The following is a 19,321-nucleotide window of genomic DNA, read 5'->3' on the forward strand; positions in this document are numbered from 1 at the left end:
TTTTGGATCGCCACTGTCACGTCGGTTCGTCGGTGGTAAAACGCCGAATGAACTTAAACAGAGAAAAATGGTTTATTAAAACGAAAAATGCGAGTGGTCGCTACGAGTGGTTGTTAAGTACTAGTGTGAAAAAATTTGACATGACGATCGTTTCAAAAACTCTCGGCCTACTTCCTTTTCATCCCCTCTCGATCGGCATTTTCTTGGCTCCATCAGATTTCTTGTGTTCATCAGGAACGTAATTCCACGACGAGGTCTACGTCGATGCTCCAGGCGGTTGAATAACGTTGGCTTTCCAGATATTTTCGAGGTATTAATCGCTAGCATCACCTTATATCTGAGCGATCCAGTATTGTCATCCGCGTCCATCCATGATTCATCGCCGTCATCACTGTCGAATTCCGCCGGAACTCCACGTACGGTGACTCTTTGCTTTGCCTTCGACTTCGCCAAATAATCACGTCGGACGAAAGAAGAAGCCATTTTATGATTTGTCACCTTAGGTTCCGCGCCGCCAGCTGCACCTTCATCAGAGCTTCCAGTAGAACCGTCGTCATCATCGGTTTTAACTCCGTCGTCTCCGTTATCAGCATCGTCGTCTTCATCAATCCCCTCTTGCTGATAACATACAGGTATGATTCTTGATTTGTACTCCCTTACCTCTTTCTTGAATGGCGAACGCTTTAAAACTCCTTCTGAATCTGCTTCGCCCATTTCTACATCCAGTTCAAGTTCGTAGAGGTTGTTTTTGAGGTAAGCCACGGCAATTACATCACCCTTAATCTTCAGTACAGCCTTTTCTCCGCCGTCATTGGTGAATAGCACATCAATTCCCGCCTTAGACAATCTCTTCACCGACAATAAATTACCTCTTAACTGTGGCAGGTACACTACGTTCTTCATTTCAAATCGAGTACCCTGCAACGTCGTGCCTCTCACTAGTCCTTCCAATTTTCCTTCTAGGGATACGCCGGCCTTGGCCACGTCAACTACGAACGGGTCTTTCAATCTTCGGATGGATTGTAAAAATCGTCTATCGTTGATCAAATGATCACTACATCCAGAATCGACGTAGAAAACGATTTTCTTCTTATTCACCTTACCTTGGCTCGCATTGAATGATACTGATTTTCGAATACCAGTCGCTTCATGTTCACTATCAGAGTTGTCCGCATCACAATCCTTTTTCATATGTCCAGCCTTACCACACCGATGGCACCTTCCGTAGAATTTTCGAGATTTTTCCCATCCGCCAAGGAACGCTGCACTATCATCATAGCAATCGTTTCGGTCAGCACGCTTCGATTCTTCACCCAGCAACCGTTGTTTCACCGTCTCCAAGGTGAGCTCATTTTCATCAATGTTTTCCAGAGCAGTCACGAGGGGATCGTAGCTGTCTGGAAGCGTGAGGAACAATTGTGAACCCAGGTCGTTCTCCTCAAGCTTTGCTCCCGCAGACTTCAGCTGTCGCACCAGGTCATCAAAAATGGTGAAATGGCTCCGCATCGCCGTTCCTTCTTTCATACGAAGCCTTGCGAGTTGCTTACGCAAGAGTGTCTGGCTCGCCACCGACTTCTTCGCAAATGCAGATTCCAAGGCATTCCACATAGCCTTAGCGGTTTCCTTGTCCCGAACTACTCCAAGGCACTCGTCCCCAACGAATCCGACAAGCATGGATTTTGCTCGGCGGTCCATTTTCAGGAAATTTGCTCTTCTAGCATTACCTTCGGCAGGAACATCCGCTTCGAGTACTTCCGAAACCTCAGCAGCTTCCAAAAACAGCTTCACTCTGAACCTCCAATTTTCGAAGTTGGTTCCATCCAGCTGGGGAATTCCACCACCTTCCTTTACCGAGGAGCCCATAACCTAAAGGAATTGGCCGACCAGATACCGAAAAAGCAGTAAAACGCCGAATGAACTTAAACAGAGAAAAATGGTTTATTAAAACGAAAAATGCGAGTGGTCGCTACGAGTGGTTGTTAAGTACCGTAAACCGGGGTCAAATTGATCTCCGGGTCGAAATTGATCAGACGTTTTTCAGTTAGTTTAAGCATACTCTATATAGTTTCCTTCCAAGTATTGTGATGTAGGAATCCTATACTGAACGATACATATATGGAAACTATTTAAAACATACTTTATCTAACAGAAAAACGTCTGATCAATTTCAACCCGGAGATCAATTTGACCCCGGTTTACGGTACTAGTGTGAAAAAATTTGACATGACGATCGTTTCAAAAACTCTCGGCCTACTTCGTTTTCATAAATAAGCTGACGAAGAGCACCGTTATCGGTTACTTACAATAAAGTTCTCTATACGGTAGAATTCTACAATGCACTTCAATTTTCCTCTAAATACTATCAATATAAGTCAATATAAGAAATGTTACGCTAATTGATGATGACGAAGCGAATCTGATATTTTTGACATTTCCCTCTATATTCACCTTGCATGTATAGACGATACGGATCATGTCATCTAGACAGTTACCACTTCAATAGTGTCTGACTGTAGTTCAAAATAAATGGGCTCGAATAGTCTATTTTACGAAACGACAACACTGCTGATATTGATATTAACACTCACGGCTTTGGGCGCAACCTCCTGTCAAATTTTCATTCATGAAATGAGCGATCAGCTGATCCGAAACGTCTCGTAAAATGGCTCATTGTTACTGGCCCCCGAGCTGGCCCCTTCGGCAGTGCTGCCAGTGTTGGCAACACATCTGTTCTGTGATAACAGGGCACATTTATGTTCTGTTTCGTGTTGTGTTAATTTGTAATGTCGCTTATTTGTACATTTGTAAGGTTCTATATGTCGTGATATGTTGAACCTTTGTATCAATTAATTTCTTTTATTTTTGTAACCATTATTGCACACTGGGTTTTGGGAGAATCCGCATGCCCGAAACGGTGTAGATACTGTCGGAAGCAACCATGACCTGTAAGGACCTGTGTCAGGTGGAAAGTAACTTCCACATGGCGCCTATTAAAAACAAGACAACAGACAAACAGACGTCTTACTCTACCCGCTTCCCATCGTTTCCCTTTTTAACGGACTATTCAAATATTTTGTAGTTCGCAAATCTCTCGCTCATGGCGCTTGCATCGTTTTTGCTCCTGTTTGACGTTTGCTCACTACCGCCATCTACTCAGTGGGTTTGCGAAACATAGCAAAATTAGCATTGGGCGATTATACTTTTGTGACGATGGTTTTAATCGCGCTTTGTTCCAAGTGATACGTCTGTTTGTCTGTGCAATATCCATCCTTGTGTCGATACACATTATTATGAATAATATTTTTCAAAAATTGCGAAAATCTATGTGTGTGACATGTGCATACGTTATTTGGATTTTTTTTTTTTCAAAAATAAAACTAAAATATACTTAAAATAGGTGGGAATTGAATTGAATTATTTTTTTAGAGTTCTGAGAATTTTTTCAAAAAAAAATCCAGGTGAGATTTTTGGCTGGGCCGATGGAACAACATGCGACTCACCAAGTTTAAATGATTTATGTCACGCGACATTCTTTTGACGTTTCTCAAAACGTCAGAAAATGAGAGTGACATCACAGTCACAGCACAGACGACGAACATCAGTTTGTTCAAGTTTGGCAGAGATTAGGGCAGGTACCGAGTGAAGTTGTGGAGCCTTGTGTTAAATAATTTTCAATATGCCAACGTTGATAGTGCAGTAAAAAGTTAAATTTATCTTCCGAAGTGTTATTTAATTCGAATTAGATTCGAGACCGTTCCACTCAGCATCGAAGATGCCGAAGAAAAAGACTGGCCAGCGTAAAAAGGCTGAGAAGCAAAAGCTTCGCCAGAAGGAGATTCGCAACCGCGAATCGCAGCTACCGGAACAACCTTGCAACCTTCCGATGGACTGCGAGAAATGTGGCAGGAAGCAAAAGTCCCGTGCCTTCTGTTACTTCTGCCAGAGTGTTCAGCGCTTACCGATTTGCGCCCAGTGCGGCAAGCAGAAGTGCATGCTCAAGACCGGAGATTGTGTCGTGAAGCACCCGGGAGTGTACACCACCGGGCTGCAGATGGTCGGTGCCATCTGTGACCATTGCGAGGCCTGGATCTGCCACGGGCGGAAGTGCCTTCAGTCGCATGCCTGCACCTGTCCGCTAATGGACGCCGTGTGCATCGAGTGCGAACGTGGCGTTTGGGACCACGGTGGCCGGATGTACAAGTGCTGCTTTTGCGACAACTTCCTGTGTGAGGACGACCAGTTTGAACATCAGGCGTCCTGCCAGGTGCTGGAGTCGGAGTCGTACAAGTGTCAGTCGTGCAATCGGCTGGGGCAGTACTCGTGCCTGCGGTGTAAGACTTGCTACTGCGAGGACCATATCCGCCGGAAGGGCTTCAAGTACGACAAGAATAAGCCGATTCCGTGTCCGAAGTGCAACTACGATACGAACCAGACCAAGGATCTGAGCATGTCAGGTAAGATTGAAATAACCTTGATACAGCACAGAATTTACTTGCTACCTAGTAGTAACCCCCTCTATTTTTCTTGTAAAAAGCAATATTAATTCATAGGAGTTTGAGGATTGAGGTTCAAACAATTATTATCCAGTGTCAGGGACTTGACGAGAGTTTAATCAAGATAAATATGCTTGGCAGGATAAATAGTTCAAAAATAAATTTTAAGTATTTACTAATATGTACAAGATTTGAACTCAATATTGCAAAACCTATAAAAAATAATCTTTATGAAGTCTAGGTTTGACATGTAAACATAAGAAATGTTCAAGTATATGTTTAACCCTCCTAAGATGTTAAGCTAGATGTACCACGACGGCGTAGTGCACGCACCGACGAACCGACGTGACAGTGGCGATCCAAAACTGTCCCCCCCCCTAATTTAACGGTCGACCAGCGAAGCGAGCGATCGCTTCTGTCAAATTAGCGCAGGCGCGAACCGTTTCCTATATGAACACACGGGGGTTTGGTGTCGAGCTATCAAATCATCGCGAGCCGTTATAGAGGTGGCGATAGTGTTCGGCTATTTTTCATCATGGCGTCGCGGACAACAAATTTGAATTTATTTGTTCTAGCTGTCACGTCGGTTCGTCGGTGGTGCACGTTCAGCGAGCCTGTCTGGGTCATATCAACCCCAACATCTTACTAGGGTTAATATACATATAAAGTAGGACAGGTAGGATAGACGGTAGGCCCTACCGTGGGGTGCCCTAATTTCGCGCGGGTCCAAATTTCGCTCACTTATCATATTTAGATATCATAATCATAAAAACAATTGTGCAATTGTACCAATTTCACTTTAACTACACTATCTAAAGTAAAATTTGGACAATGCAACAATTAGTTCTATGATTAAGTTTTCTAAAAAAAATGTTCTCGCGTAAAAAAAGAGAATAAAAGTTGGCGATCCGAGAAAAAAAACTCAATTTACATTGAAAAAAAACAAAAAAAAAACATCTAAATTCGAATCAAGACCTGTGCCACAACGGACATAAAAAGGATGTTCCTTGATGCTGGGGAAAAGAATTAGGCGATTGAGAACGCGTTGCCCTCAAAGCCAGAAAGAGGAACTCAACGCTTTGTTTTGGTTGCAACGAGACCGACCACTTCAAAAACAAAGGTCCGCTAATGGAAAAGTTCGTGGCGAAGGAGAAGCAAAAGTACAAGGAACAGCAGGAGAACAACAAGCGATCGTTTGCGATGATAGCGAAGACGAATGAGGACATGGAGAAGGAAAAACGAGTTCGATTCGTGGTGAACTCTCGAGCGAGCGATCACATGATCAACAACGAAGGTCACTTGGAGGACGTTAAGGAACTGCCGGAGCTGGTAACGATATTAACGGATATTGAGGAAAACCTTCTCCATGGAAGCGTTTTTTTTTTACCAACAAAGAGGTCGTCTTTGAATTTGAAGTAATAGATACAGGAAAATTCGCTGATGGATTGTTCTACCTTGATTGCATTTGGGATGGAAAATCTGAAGACTGTGTTGGAAAACAAGTGAGCGAGTGAGCCTTGTTACTTGGCATAGAAGGCTCGGCCATTTAAATGCTCCTAGTTTGGAAAAACTGACTAGAAAGGGGATGGTTGAGGGTATCAATCTATCTCCCAATGAGGAAAATCAGTCGGATTTGTGTAATGGTTGATTGACGGGAAAGCAGACTGCTTTCATGTTTCAGGATATGAAATTGCCAAGATCAAAACGACCATTGGAACTGATACATTCAGACGTCTGTGAAAGCATGAAGCAAGATACATACGACGGCTATCGTTACTTTGTAACTTTTATTGACGACTACATGCATTTCCTAGTAGTTTACTCAGTGAAGCATAAATCAGAAATATTCGAGAAATTTAAGGAGTACTAAGCAATGGCAACAGCTCATTTTGAAACAAGAAGCTCAATGCTCGGGTGCGATTATGGTGGAGAATATAATTCCAACGAATAAGGAAAATGGGATTCGGATGGTGTTACGGCTCCGTATACTCCACAGCTAAACGGAGTTAGCGAGAGAATGAACAGATCGTTGATGCAGAAAGTGAAAGCTATGCTTCATGAATGCGGTTTATTCAAAGATATGTGTGGAAAAGCTTTATATGCTGCAACATATCTGATTAACCGATCTCCAACGAAAGGATTAGAATCGGACAAAACTCTTTATGAAATGTAATTCAAAAGACGATACAATCAGAAACTAGATTCCAAGACCAAATCATTGATATGTGTGGGGTACGTAAACAATGTATTTAGATTGTGGAAATTGAAATTAGCAGAAACGTTGTGTTTGATACACCCGACATACTTTCTTTTGCTGATACAATAACTCAAGTCGAACCTGGGTACAGGATTTGACTCTGAGAGTACAACACAAGAAGTATGATCACCATGAAGTTCCAGATGAACAACCCATGCAAGCGAATGCTGAAGAGGACTCAGTCTCCGAGGAAGAGGAAAGACATGGTGATATCCAAGAAGACCAAGAAGATCACCAAGATCCGTTGGAGGAATCAGTTGGCGAAACTGATAACGAAAGAACTTACGAAAGTCACGCTGATGAAGGCGAATATAGTGTAGACGAGGACCAAACATTACGACGTTGCAGGGATAGGAATCCACCTCATTGGTATTCTGAATACTCAGCCAAGAGGGCCATAATTCAAAATAATAATGTCAGTGGCGTCTCGTCCATAGGTCCACTGCGTTCACTACACAGTTGATAAAAAACTAAAATAAATCACTATAATGTCAACATTTTGCTACCAACATTTTGCTCCAATAGGAATCAAGTAAATTTTCCAACTTAATCTCACTATGCCACCACCCTGCCGCTGCCAGAGTTCTTCCCGCCGAAGCATGCGTAACATCCATGTGACAGCATCGCCAAAAATCTCTCGCCTCAGTTCACTTCCAGAAGTACACGGGAGCGCTGTATATGCATGCAAGAACTGTGTTTACTTGTGTTCGACTGTTCTGTGCTGCTTTGGCAATGTATTAGTAACCCGACGTCTCCACTAGACAGAAATGTCTTGCCATTTTGCTGGACAGATGTGTCATGACAGAAATGTTATCTCGCTGTTTGCATGGAAAGCAGCGGTGTTGATCATTTCTGTTACGTTTTCTCTTTCTGGCAGCAAAATGGCAAGACATTTCAGACTAGTGGAGACGTGGGGTAAAATTTTTGTGCACTTCTTCCAATGGACGTGGGCCTCATCGGTGGCGGAGGAAAGGAAAGATTGTTTGCTTACACCAAGCTTGCGCTCGCGGGGAAGCTGCTAAGCTTGGCAACGTCGCATTTGAGCTACTGTATATGCTTCAGCAAGAGAGCGAGGCGAAAGAGCAAAGCGAGAGAACTTGTACCATTCAACGGAGGCCGCCCATCCACTCTTTTGGCATGCGTGCATGCCTTTGGGTGGACCTGAATGGGTGGCATTTTCATTCATTACTAGTTGCACGTCGCGTACGGTTTTATTTTCTAGCAACATTCAAAGGAAAATGGAGCGCGATATCGTAGACAATCTACTCCAGCAATTCGTTTGCCAGGCGGTCGATTGAGGAAAAGCTTGTACCGCATCTCGAATCGTCTAAGTTACAGAGTGACCCATAATTGTGCAATGGCTGTTTCACTTCTTCAGTGTTAGTTATCCACTTCTGAATGGATTCTTCGAAGTTCAAAAGTTATTCCGAAAAAATCCCTTAACAATTGGTGGGCAATGTCTACTCTCGCTTCCCAAATTTCGATTAAGTCCAGCTGACCAATGGGCTGAGAATGTTTTACACGAAAAAAGCCGCAGAGATAGCTAAGGTGCTTACTAAGAACAATTTGGAAGACGTCTTCTCAGAAACGTATCTGCTTATTCCTCTGATAATAACACTTACGTCTACAACTGATGCCGTTGGAAGGAGTTTTTCCATCTCAAAAAAAATAGGAACCTATCTTCAGTTACAATGAGCGAGCAAAGGCTAAAGAGGCTTAAACTGATGGCGGTAGAAAACCCCCGTTTCATCAATTGAAGCAACAAGGCAGTTTTCTCGACGAAATCGTCGATAGATTCGCTTGTCTAGCGGAGTTCAGGTTCCTGCTGTTTTCCATTCATACTACAGTCCCATGTGAAAACTTTTCAAGTGCACAGTCAGCTTTACGGGTCACGAGACGCCCCTGAATAATGTTTAACAAAACATCAAGGATTTGAAGAAATTGACAAACTGGGAAGAATGGAGAAAAGCGCTCCAAGAAGTGCTTGATGCATTACTTAGTAATTATACTTGGATAGTGATTAACTGTATTTCGAAAGGAGTAAACCCAATCTACTCAAAGTAAATTTTCTCATTGAAAGAGGATGGGAGACACAAAGCACGGTTAGTGGTTAAAGGGTGTTCACAGCGACCAGGATTCGACTACTGTGAAACATTTGAACTTGTTGCCAAGTTATAGAGTGTTCGATTGACACATGCAAATAAGCATAAACTGTATGTGCACTAAATGGATGTCAAAACGGCAATTTTTAACGGGCTTTTAGAAGACGAAATACTCGTGAAACTGCCACCTGATGAAAACGGGCTCAGTGAGATTGTTCGTTTCAACAAAAGCTTATAGGCCTAAAACAAGCCAGTAGATCTCGGAACAAAAGTTTCAATGATGCTTTGCATGAACTTGCATTTGATCACTGAAGAATGATTGTAGCATCTTCAAATCCAAGGTCCAAAGGAATTATCCTTATACTCTATGTGGATGACATTTTCTTACATTTTTTTTTGGAATTGTATAAGGAAGTTCTGCCGAAAAATCTAGACAGATTTCCTTATCACATATTAAGCCTTTATTGGCCCATATGAATAAAAAGTAGTAATCCACAGTTTACTACAATTTTGTAGTAAATACTACTATTATTGGTATGAATAAAATTAAATAAAGCCTTTACTACACTACAACTTTCGAACTTACTAACTTTTGCGGAACATGTTCCACAATTGGTATGAATAAAAGTAGTACCGTGAGGTGCCCATATTTCGTGCACTTAAGAATTCTCTAAGTTTGATAAACGACTGAAATTTTACCATAAAGTATATAAGATTAATTTCTTCGATAATATTTAGTGCTGGCACTGTAGCTCCTAAGAAAAATATAAATTAGGCAACTTCACATTATACAAGATAGTTATAGCATTAGTTTTGATTTGTTTGAAAGTGCCAAATTTCGTGCACGGGTTCCAAATTTCGTTCAAAATGGGTCCAAATTTCGCTCACTCTAAAAGACGTAGAATTCGCCTAAATCAGTGAAGGGAATTGTCAGACAAAAGAGGCACAAAACAAGCAACAAAGAAGGTGCGACGATTACTCTTTATCCCTACTGGTAACAGATAATGACATGATCTCGAAATTTTTTGTTGCAGACAAAAAGGAAGCTGAATTTGTTGCGAACTTTTCAACTCGTGAATAATCAATTATTGCTAACCCAACGTCGAAACTGTTTGATGATAGAGCTTCACCAGAGTTGCAGTGTTTACCGACTCGAAGTTACCGTTCGAAAATCGCAATGCAATGCTTAAAAATCTCTAAACTCGTGGTGTACGATGTTGATCCCATTATTTTCAAGTTGGGACAAACTTATGTCGCATGGGTTTGTTTGTCGCAACAAATTCAGGTTGCGACATTGTCATTATTGTTGCGCGATAATTGAATTTTGATTCACTGGCCTAAATATATTAATTTTCAAAACGTAGCATACTCGTACAATACCAATGAGACCATAACGTGTAGATAAAATCGATGTCTGTGACGAAATATGAGTGAATGAGCCTCTGTACGAATTTGCCCTGTCCTGCTCACTCCCACAGAACATTTGAAAACAGCGCGCACAGTAAAAGTCACATTTGACTTTTACTGTGCGCGCTGTTTTCAAATTTTCTGTGGGAGTGAGCAGTACACCAGATTCGTGCAGAGGCTCATATTTGCTGTTTCCCATGTACGTCCCGATTGTTTACATTAAGATTTCCAAAATCCTTCTGTAGTTTTAAGGGTTATTATTTTTGACGTTTGTTTTGCTGTTTTATTGAAATCTTAATAAAACAATATATGGTTTGCTATTTGAATCAAATGTTCACTAACTTTACTGATGGTCAGTAATGTGAATTAATTAATTTTTTTAATTGTAGCTTTTTACCTTTCTATTATGTACCATTAATAGGCACATTCCTCGGGAGGTTAGTTCTAGTAAAGTATCGTCTTCCAAATTTGTGTTCTGGCAATAAAACTTACGTCAATAATTTGCTTGAATGAAACTAGCGGCTGTAAGCTACTACTCCCAATGTTTGGGTAAATAAAATCATCCCGAGCTTACATAATATTCCCACATTTATAAATTTGTTTATTTTTTTTTCTACGTAGTGTATGAGCAGTCCCTAGCTAATTTTAAACTGAATCATGCGATGGGGTTGTAGCCATTTGTGTACACATGAACCTCTAAAACAAAGTTATGAAAAAGAGTGCACGAAATTAGGGACCCATACAAATTGTGGGTTCCTAATTTCGCCAACAACAAAAATGTTGAAACAAAATAAGAAAATAACATTTTTAAGTAATTTTATTGCGTATTATAATAAAACATATTGAATTGAAATAATCAAACATAAATTGGAATATTTACCTTTGATAGAGATCGAAATATTTGTTCACTTCCGTGAGTGTTGATTTTCTCGTATCTCTGAATATGGCATCTGCTATTTGCATACATTTGCAATTTATTTTTCAATCTTTGACATAAATCAAATTTTTCATATCTTTTTTTTGTGAATTGTATTGAGATCAAATGCAGTTTTGAGGTTATAGCAAATTTTGGATGATTCCGCTGTTAATTAGATAATAATGCTCTCAGATGTCAGAAGTTAACGAAGTTTGGGCCCGCACGAAATTAGGGCACCCCACGGTATTTACAACAAGAAATTTGTAGTCTGGTCAAGAGGTTGCTACAAAGTCTGCGATGCGTATGCCTGAAATCATAACTTATATTTTAAATTGAAGAACATGAGTTATTACTCAGTTGGTGGGGGCTGGCTCACCAACACTTCCGGTCCGCTTTAGTGCTTTATGCATCATTGTGGCCAGGTGTTGTTCTAGTTTTTCCAACGGTATTGTAAAGCATGAGCGGTGATCCTTGGCATTCTTGTGTAAATTGGGGTACTCGGAATGTTGATCGATCACCGATTATTGCTGGCAGATGCAGTGGAAAGTTTGTCTTAATACGTATCAATCGTCTCTGACAAACGAGAAAAACTGACCTCACTGATTACCTGTCTCTGAGCCAAATTTGGTATAGAGTCTTCAGTCTCCGATTAATCGCTTCATGTTTGATGGAGGCTTTTAATCCAATGGGTTACATAGCCGCTACCCGAATGAAGAGAGTAATGTTCCGCGTAATATATCACAAATCAAAAGAGGTGCGGTATATTACGTGGAGCGGATATACTGAATTGGGTACCAGGCCAAGTCCCTGCTGGGTGGCACGAAATAGGTGAGCCATAGACAATAGAATCGTCAATGTCGTAGGGCATAGTATGTGACTATTGTCGAAACCAAAAAAACTTTTAATGCCCAACCAAATCATTAGCAATATCAATTTGCTTCAAACGCGTTCCAGTGATAGGGTTAAGATTAGGATCAATTATTACAATACAATTTCACGTTTCAATATGTGTTTAGTAGTTTTAGAGGTAACAGCCTAATAAGAAATTTTCTGTAGGTTCATAACTTGCACTCAACGAGTTGAATATTGCCCCACAACTGTGAGCAACATTATTACTCATTAATAAAAGGTTATATCATCCATATGGACATAGACTTGCTGAACGAAACATTTGACCAATTAACATCTTTCAGGTATAAAATAGGTAGTAGGACAAAACTTTTATTTTTAAAAGTAGTTATCTATGTTCATGATAGAAGAGTAGCGTAAAGTGATACCACCCGTTCCAGATCCAGAAACGTTTCACACTGAAAGAAGGTTGGAATGACAGTGTGAACAGAAGATCCGAACTGCTAGGTGTAGGAAGAAGTATGTTTATTTCCCCTCCCCTTCCCCAACACTCTGTAGAATTTTGATACAACTTCACGTAACTGTTTACTCCCTAGCCAAGATCACAGGGTTTGACGGTATTTAAGTGAAGGAAGTTAATTATAATTCTTGTAATGAAAATATCACCTTTAACACTTTAATGCGCCTCCAGCGGTTCATTGCGAACCGGCTGCTACAGATGGAGTATAGCTGATTTATCAGAAAAGCTCGATAAGCAGGAGGAACCTGCTAGGGCTTAGTAGTTTCTATACTCAGAAAACAGTTCCAGTCGGTTGAGTCGGGAAGGGTTGCGAGAGTCGTTGTGAATCATAATGAAAACATTTGTGCTTTGTGACGAATCTTGGGATATTTCTGGAGTCAGCAGACTTGGAATTGTTGTCTGGGCTTTCCACTATTTGGTTAATTTTAACAATCAATATGTACAAATAGTAGTATCTCGTGTATTCAAATTGCTCATTCACAGTGCTGACATTGTATTTACTTGTGATTAATATTAATTTTTTCAATTTTTTTTCAATATCAGTATTTTCATATGTGATAGTTGTTTTGTGAGTAAACCCTAATATGTTTAGAATGTCTAATGCTTAATAATGTTTTCTTGTCATATCAATTTAAAATAACTAAGAAACCGAAACCAATAGTGTGGAAGTGCAGCATTTAATAGTGCTTGCTTATAGATTCGAAGCCAACGGGTGATCAAGACTCAAGACTTAAGACGTATATTTGACGAAATCGACAAAAACTGACTACTTCGTCCTATATATATATATATATATATATATATATATATATATATATATATATATATATATATATATATATATATATATATATATATATATATATATATATATATATATATATATATATATATATATATATATATATATATATATATATATATATATATATATATATATATATATATATATATATATATATATATATATATATATATATATATATATATATATATATATATATATATATATATATATATATATATATATATATATGTTTATACTAATATAAGTGGGCCGCGGAGCTGTGCGGCCCAGTATTTCCTTTTATTTTTTAATTCCAGAAAACGCCATAGTTCTGAAGAAAACCTGTCCTGGTACCGTGGGGTGCCCTAATTTCGTGCGGGCCCAAACTTCGTTAACTTCTGACATCTGAGAGCATTATTATCTAATTAACAGCGGAATCATCCAAAATTTGCTATAACCTCAAAACTGCATTTGATCTCAATACAATTCACAAAAAAAGATATGAAAAATTTGATTTATGTCAAAGATTGAAAAATAAATTGCAAATGTATGCAAATAGCAGATGCCATATTCAGAGATACGAGAAAATCAACACTCACGGAAGTGAACAAATATTTCGATCTCTATCAAAGGTAAATATTCCAATTTATGTTTGATTATTCAATTCAATATGTTTTATTATAATACGCAATAAAATAACTTAAAAATGTTATTTTCTTATTTTGTTTCAACATTTTTGTTGTTGGCGAAATTAGGAACCCACAATTTGTATGGGTCCCTAATTTCGTGCACTCTTTTTCATAACTTTGTTTTAGAGGTTCATGTGTACACAAATGGCTACAACCCTATCGCATGATTCAGTTTAAAATTAGCTAGGGACTGCTCATACACTACGTAGAAAAAAAAATAAACAAATTTATAAATGTGGGAATATTATGTAAGCTCGGGATGATTTTATTTACCCAAACATTGGGAGTAGTAGCTTACAGCCGCTAGTTTCATTCAAGCAAATTATTGACGTAAGTTTTATTGCCAGAACACAAATTTGGAAGACGATACTTTACTAGAACTAACCTCCCGAGGAATGTGCCTATTAATGGTACATAATAGAAAGGTAAAAAGCTACAATTAAAAAAAATAATTAATTCACATTACTGACCATCAGTAAAGTTAGTGAACATTTGATTCAAATAGCAAACCATATATTGTTTTATTAAGATTTCAATAAAACAGCAAAACAAACGTCAAAAATAATAACCCTTAAAACTACAGAAGGATTTTGGAAATCTTAATGTAAACAATCGGGACGTACATGGGAAACAGCAAATATGAGCCTCTGCACGAATCTGGTGTACTGCTCACTCCCACAGAAAATTTGAAAACAGCGCGCACAGTAAAAGTCAAATGTGACTTTTACTGTGCGCGCTGTTTTCAAATGTTCTGTGGGAGTGAGCAGGACAGGGCAAATTCGTACAGAGGCTCATTCACTCATATTTCGTCACAGACATCGATTTTATCTACACGTTATGGTCTCATTGGTATTGTACGAGTATGCTACGTTTTGAAAATTAATATATTTAGGCGAATTCTACGTCTTTTAGAGTGAGCAAAATTTGGACCCATTTTGAACGAAATTTGGAACCCGTGCACGAAATTTGGCACTTTCAAACAAATCAAAACTAATGCTATAACTATCTTGTATAATGTAAAGTTGCCTAATTTATATTTTTCTTAGGAGCTACAGTGCCAGCACTAAATATTATCGAAGAAATTAATCTTATATACTTTATGGTAAAATTTCAGTCGTTTATCAAACTTAGAGAATTCTTAAGTGCACGAAATATGGGCACCTCACGGTACACCCACGAAGTTCCCAAACACAAACGGAAATTGTCCGGAGCAATCAAGATAAGTAAAAACTTTTATAAACAGGCACGCAACTCTTTCTACTACTAGGCAAATAGAATATTTATGTGTTTGCTTATTCATCACATTCGTGGCGGTGCGGAACATTTTATAATAGGTACCGTACTTAACATTTCTTCAATTCACCTTTAAATAACTGATCTTTAAATTTTGTATAAAACTTGCATCTCAATTATTTTCATCATATTAGTTTTCTTTTAGGTATTTCAGAATTTTTAAAGCATTATGGTAGAAAGAGTTGGTGTCATGATTCATGCAAAACTTGAAACTGAAAACTCCTTATTTCCCCCTATGGGTTATAGGGAGGAGCGGGACATTCGAGCCTACTCATCAGTGGAAAGGACTTGCTATGCTAATCGGTTTAGCATAGGGCAGATACAAGTCTACTGGTAGACGTATCGCCCAGCGATTCAACGCAGATTGGCCACGGCCCGGGGGTGCGTTGATTATAACAGAATAACAGAATAACAGAAGAACATGAGTTATTACTCAGTTAGTTATTGTATTTCTCTTTAGGATATTCCAATTTCTTCCGGAAAATCCTCCAGATATAAGCTTAAAAAAAATAAGCTAACATTCAAATGCATTTTCCGACGGACTTTACATAACCTGCCGCTGCCATAACATAACCTGGAGATGGTGCGACGTGATGGTGTTGCGTTTGTCATGGATTTTGTTAGAAAATCGTGGTTATTTTGAGTTGAGGGTACTGGGGGAGTGTTCTGGATCTTATGACCGTGGCGCGGAGTGGACACACCAACACGGGAAAATGCGGATGCACATTGCTCGTTTGAGACAAATATATTCTACCGTACAGGCGCGGCCTCAGGCCGATGTCGCGGCGCCGTATGCGTCGGATGTGGAGTACTCCTTTTGTATTTTATAACTTAAATACGTTGCTAATGTGGAAACTGCTGCGAAAAGTGCGAAAACCACTATTTTTCAAAAATAATTTATTTGTTCCGGATTGCTTATTGGTGGACAAGCAACCAAGATTTAGCAACCAAAACAAAGTACATAAATGTTCAATGTAGTAAATACTACATCGAAATTTTCGAAAGTAATACATATCTATCTACTACAATGTTCAAAAAATTGATTTATTCATACCAAAGCTACTACTTTGGCGTGGATCATATTTCAAAATAGTAACTACAAAGCACGAGTAGTTACTACTTTTTATTCATACGGGCCATTGTCCCTCTGAATTGTCTCAAATTTATTCACAGAAATTACATATGAAAGTCTCTAGGAATTTCACGAAAAATTTATCTCAGGCATATTTTATGAATTTCTCTCCGAATACAAACATAGAAATGTTCATAGAATTAAAAAAATAATGCGTGTCATGCTTGAAATGCAGAAATCATTATGACTTATGACTATTTCTATAAGTGGGGGGGAGAGGGTAGAGCCCAAGGAAGTGGCATCCCTATCCCACCAATGCAATGTTTTCGTAGCCAACAACTGCGGCTCAAGCGTATGGCTCAAGCTGACAACCTATCTTTTAACACAGCAGCATAGTTTTAATGCTGGGTAAGAAAACAAGAAGGCCATAACAGTCCCCTGGTAGAGCCAGAGGGCGACGAAAAACCTCAACTAATCGATTATGCAATAATCGATTGTAAGCTACTAATCGATTAATCGACCAAATCAATTATATTATGACGTCCCTTAAGATATCTCAAATTATGAATTATCAGTTATCAGACATCTTTTGAGAATCATATAAATTTTCCCAAAACACCAAAGTAACGCGTACCTATTTCCTTTTGTCCGCAGTTCGCAGCCACAAGTACGGTCGCAAGCGCCAGGACGGTAACGACGACGAAGACGACGACTACGTGTATGATGCCGAATACACCGCCTACCGGGCCGCTGCCGATCGTTACAATGAGACCGATTCCGACGATGATGATGACGATTACGAGGACGGTTCTGATTCGGACGACGATGACGATGATGAGTCCGACGAGGAGGAAGACGACGATAAGGAAGATGAAGCTAAGGCGGGAACTAGCGCCGATAAGGGAGGAAAATAGGAAGGTTCTTTCGAAAGGCCCACGTTCATTGCGCATTGGTGGTGCAAGTTTTTGTTGAATTCAGTGAGAAGTTGTATTCAATAAAAAATAACTCAGAAATATCCATTATCGATAGTTGAAGTGAGTTCATTTAGGAGGTGCATATTTACCTTCTACGAAGAAGTGTCGAACTTAAAAGAAAAGGCCCCGCATCCGTCTTCCCATGCCTTGACGATCGTACAGAACGTTAAACTTGTTCACCAGCTGGTTCATATCGTTGGAGACCTTGGTCAGCGCGCCAAGGTATGTGATCAAGCCGACGTCATTCGATTGCTGCAAAGAAAGAATTAATTTTATTTCATTTCTCGAGTTAGGATTGAGTCTTTCGCTCATAGCGGCTAGTAATGGACGTTCTTGTAGCATAACCAATGTTCCCGACGCCCTCATACTTACCGTATAGAACTCCTCCTTGAAAGACGGGTTCTGAATCACCGGCAATCGGCGACTCAGCGAGTAAGCACCACGTAGAATCTCCTGATTCGCTTCCAGCTGGCCACTTTCCACGGCCTTAATGTACGCCAGCACAATCTTGATCCGCGAGTGGAGCATTTTGATGGCACTGTGCTGGGCCAGCAGATGTTCCGCCACCGTCGAGTTTTCGTCCGAATCGTTCGTGGACATGCGCGCCACGTGGTCCACTCCAATCCGCTCGGCTTCCTCCGTGGCCAAGGTGTACGTCAGCGGTACAAAGAGCATCACAGCGTCGCCCTGCACGATATCGATCACCGACTCGTACAGCGAGATGGGCAGTTGGTTCATGTTCCGGCTGGTCGGATCCAGCAGCACCATGATGGGACATTCGTTGATCTGACAGATCTGCTTGTGGATGTTTATGTGCTTCTCGGACGGTACAGATCCGGTCGTGTACCATCCCAAGAAATCCAAATCGCTGAAAACTTGCTTATCTGAAAAGAGACATAATTGAAGTTCCCAAACGCTAGAGACCCTCTAGTAAAAACTCACATTGCTCCTCCTTGGTGTTGTAGTAGTCCATCAGGATGTGCACTTCGTCGTTGACCAACTCGAACTTTAGCTCAAATGAATTCATCACCTCAATGTTACGTCCCTTCTGCTTCCCAATCAGCGCTCCATACACCTGCGATTTCATACCGTTCTGAGCGCGGATTCGGGTCCAGTGGTCCGAAATGTTCATGATCACCAGCGGGTGCAGCGAGCACGTTACCGAGGGAACCGTTGCACTTCCGGCCATAACATTCCGTGATTCGCCAGATGCAGCCGGTTTTGTTTGCGCAACACTGGACGGGGCAGTCGAAGAACCGGCCGCAGCACCGGTAGCGCTAGAGCTGGATCCTGCTGCGACCGGTGGATCCTCGCTGTCGATATCCATTCTTTCCTCATTTGGGCGCGATTGGCTCATGTTTGGCGCTACGGTGGACACTCCTGTTACGTGAATTCGCACGAAAGATTAATGTTTTTCACAAGAGAATAATCACAAAAGACGATTTTTTTCCGAAAACGAGACGAAACCGACCGACGAACTCCCGTTTGACTTGACGTTTGTTTCTGTTTTGTTTGGCATTCAGCACAGGTTACACTCTAACACAGTGAGATGCTGTCAGTATAGTGCACTGAACTACAAATCAACCCAAATTCAAGTTGTTTTGACGCAATCCCGGTCTTCCGTGGTGTGCTATGTATTATGCTATAGTAGGCTATGATTATATGACAGAATAATAAATCAGATTACTGCAGACATTCAAAGAGTACGGAAGTCTATATGATTACGAGGTATCACATCTGGCGACGGGTGATGCATCAGCGTCCACAGGTTTGATCTAAATTTTGCTTTTTAATATTTAGTGGTTTCGCAGCGCGGTGTCACGAACACTAATGCAAATCTACTGGTTGAAAATATGCCCATTTGATTTTGCTGGGAACAGCTGATCTTTGTTTACTATTTTCAACCAGTAACTCAAGTGGTGTTCGTGTAATGCAGCGTATTGTAAAGTGCTTCGATGTAAT

The 19,321-nt window shown here is 40.2% G+C and overlaps 2 protein-coding genes and 1 long non-coding RNA gene across 3 annotated transcripts in view; 2 read left to right on the forward strand and 1 right to left on the reverse strand.

Moving 5' to 3' along the window:
- LOC134287638 (uncharacterized) overlaps positions 1-19,321 on the forward strand; it is a 196,971-nt gene that overhangs the window by 148,168 nt on the left and 29,482 nt on the right. The window lies entirely within an intron of this gene.
- LOC109427575 (zinc finger protein 330 homolog) lies at positions 3,586-17,413 on the forward strand. The gene is made up of 2 exons (XM_019703153.3): positions 3,586-4,454; positions 17,040-17,413. The coding sequence occupies exons 1-2, from the start codon at positions 3,773-3,775 to the stop codon at positions 17,297-17,299; spliced, it is 942 nt and encodes a 313-aa protein (XP_019558698.1). The 5' UTR covers positions 3,586-3,772; the 3' UTR covers positions 17,300-17,413.
- Positions 17,359-18,867, reverse strand: LOC109427574 (COP9 signalosome complex subunit 6). Its single transcript, XM_019703152.3, has 3 exons — positions 18,302-18,867; positions 17,732-18,243; positions 17,359-17,611 (listed from the first exon to the last, which is right to left on the reverse strand). Exons 1-3 carry the CDS (start codon positions 18,714-18,716, stop codon positions 17,471-17,473), a joined length of 1,068 nt encoding a protein of 355 aa, XP_019558697.2. The 5' UTR covers positions 18,717-18,867; the 3' UTR covers positions 17,359-17,470.

This window comes from Aedes albopictus, chromosome 2, assembly GCF_035046485.1.
Source record: "Aedes albopictus strain Foshan chromosome 2, AalbF5, whole genome shotgun sequence".
Taxonomy (NCBI): Eukaryota; Metazoa; Arthropoda; class Insecta; order Diptera; family Culicidae; genus Aedes; species Aedes albopictus.